The following is a 2,473-nucleotide window of genomic DNA, read 5'->3' on the forward strand; positions in this document are numbered from 1 at the left end:
TTGCTAGCGCTAGGAGGAATTCTGTCGAGAAGCAGTTGGACGGGTTTCGTAAACTGGTAAAACAGGTTTCTCATGGTCGTCATCTTGCATCATCAGTGAGTGAGCGTACTGATCCAGGTGAAGTTCTGAGTGTTAAGAAGCTAATCACCAATCAACTAGAGGAATGCATTGAAGAGTATAACAAACTACCTCTAGAAATAGAAGACAAAGGAGCCATTTTAACACGTCTAGATACACCTTCTTTAAGTAAAGAGATCAATGAGTTTGGAAGTGTCTCTGGTATAGATGCATACTCCATTGATAGTGGGTTAGCTATTCCACTGGCAACAGTAAAGAAAGAAAGGAAATTCAAAGTGGCTCTACCAGCAGGCATAGGTAAAGCAGCAAGCTATTTGAAGGGTTCCTTTATCAAAAGTAATGGTAGGAAAGATGAGGGTAGAGTTGTTATAGTTAATGATAACAACACAGCCATTGTATCATGCACACCTCAAAGTATTGGTAGATATGAACTATCAGTGACTATAAGAGGTCACCATATTAAAGGTAGTCCTTATCAACTGTCAGTAAAAGCATCAAGAGACTATACCACACTAACTAACCAGAGATCCTTTAATGTGGGGAGCGGTACTTATGGTGTTGCTGTTCATACTAATGGTGAAGTATTTGCTAGTAGTACTGATGGCTTTGTTCAGGTATTTAGTGAGGATGGTACTGCAGTAAGAAGGATTGGATCTAAAGGTAATGGTAATGGACAGTTTGAATGGCCTAGGAGTTTATTGCTGGTAAGAGACAGGCTCTATGTGTCTGATGATAATCTTCATCGTGTGCAGTATTTCTCAGCTACTACTGGTCAGTATATTGGTCAGTTTGGTGGTTTTGGTTTAGGAAATGGACAATTCTGTGGTCTTCGTGGTATGTCTACTGATGGTAAAGGTAATATATTAGTAGCTGATCACAGCAACAAAAGAGTACAAGTGTTTAAAGAAGATGGTACATTTGTACAAGTCATACAATGTGATGGTAATGCATCTGATGTAGCAGTTGATAATGAAGGAAAGATACACGTTACCATTTGGAGTCAATATCATGTTCAAGTTTTCTCTCCTGATGGTAAAACTCATCTTGATACATACAATAATCCAGCTGGTTGCTTTAATCATCCCAATGGTATTGCTATTGATAATGAAGGATATACCTTTGTATCGAGCAACAATGGCTATCTTAATGTATTGAGTCCTGACAGGAAACAAGTCAAATTAATCTCAAGATTATCTTTTCCATGGGGTGGAGCACTGGATAAGGATGGATATATTTATGTTGCTGAATCTGGCAACAAACGGATAATGAAATATTGAAAGTAGTCGTTCAATAAACTACATGTAGATAATTATGCTCAACTGTCATAATCTTACAAATTTTTGGTATGAAATAATTTTTTTTCACTCTCTATCTCATCTCTTTTCCCTTCCATCTTATTCCATCATAAATTGTTATAAATGAACTTGATTCAAAATTTTGACAATAAAGAAAAAGTAGAAAATCTCAAAATATCATCATCATCATTATATACTAGTACATATACATGTTCCTAGTGTACACTATAATACATTATACATATGTTTTATACATCATAGTTAGATCACTAGGTAAATCAGTACCTGATAATAAACTGGGTCTACTCTCTCTTCCATTTCTATTTGAATTTAAACTAGTTGTTTCTAAATAATCACGTAAATATGCAACTGCTAATGGCTGACATCTTGACACAAAATTAACCAGTGTTGCTGGTACTCCTCCCATATCAACCTATTCAATGTACGTCATGTTTGACTCCACCCACAACCACACCCACCTGCACAAGATACGTGACTTGTGTGAGTAGTATTTCTTTATAGCAATAAGGTTTGATGACCCAACCACTCGTCATGACCTAGTAAAACTTTGTAAATTCTAGTAATCTCGTTACATCTCTCTAACCTTTTCTCTAGTCTTTTGATTTCTTCTGTTACATTATTGAAGCTTATTGAGTTAGTTATAACGGTCAGAGACTACCTCTGATACTTCTTTTAGACACATAATTTGACTAAAAATTAAAAGAATATTTTAAAGATTTTAAAATTTCTTCCTACCTTATTAGCATCAAAATTACTCCAAAATTGAGGTAATAGCTTTATCTTGTAGTGATACTTTTAAATGTCCTGAATAAAAGTTAATCTACTTAGAAATAAGTAAAGAATTACCTTTTAAAAATTCTACACTAAGAGCCTCCATTTTGACACGTGGTTATAGTATACTAATTTTTAAACAGGTCTACTAATCCGTAAATTTTGAGGGGGTGTTAAAACCTTGGGTGGGGCTGCGTCATTTATTTTTCAAGTCTACAAAAAAACAACGCAGGAACTCTTATATCAGATTAAGTGAGTTAATTATTGTCAATAATAGTGAAATTATTCACTTTTTCATAGGCAGCAAT

General features: G+C 34.9%; 1 protein-coding gene and 1 long non-coding RNA gene across 2 annotated transcripts in view; one reads left to right on the forward strand and one right to left on the reverse strand.

Annotated features, from left to right (window-relative positions):
• Nucleotides 1–2,473, forward strand: part of LOC100636223 (E3 ubiquitin-protein ligase TRIM71-like) — a 6,145-nt gene that overhangs the window by 945 nt on the left and 2,727 nt on the right. Inside the window, exon 2 of the mRNA XM_020005159.1 lies at nt 8–870. Within this exon, the coding sequence (XP_019860718.1) occupies nt 8–870 (863 nt within the window). The remainder of the gene's footprint in view (nt 1–7; nt 871–2,473) is intronic.
• LOC109589042 (uncharacterized) lies at nt 1,703–2,078 on the reverse strand. The gene is made up of 3 exons (XR_002188492.1): nt 1,978–2,078; nt 1,853–1,930; nt 1,703–1,806 (listed from the first exon to the last, which is right to left on the reverse strand). It is a non-coding gene; the product is annotated as an uncharacterized LOC109589042 (long non-coding RNA).

This window comes from Amphimedon queenslandica, unplaced genomic scaffold (genome assembly GCF_000090795.2).
Source record: "Amphimedon queenslandica unplaced genomic scaffold, v1.1 AMPQUscaffold_11685, whole genome shotgun sequence".
Taxonomy (NCBI): Eukaryota; Metazoa; Porifera; class Demospongiae; order Haplosclerida; family Niphatidae; genus Amphimedon; species Amphimedon queenslandica.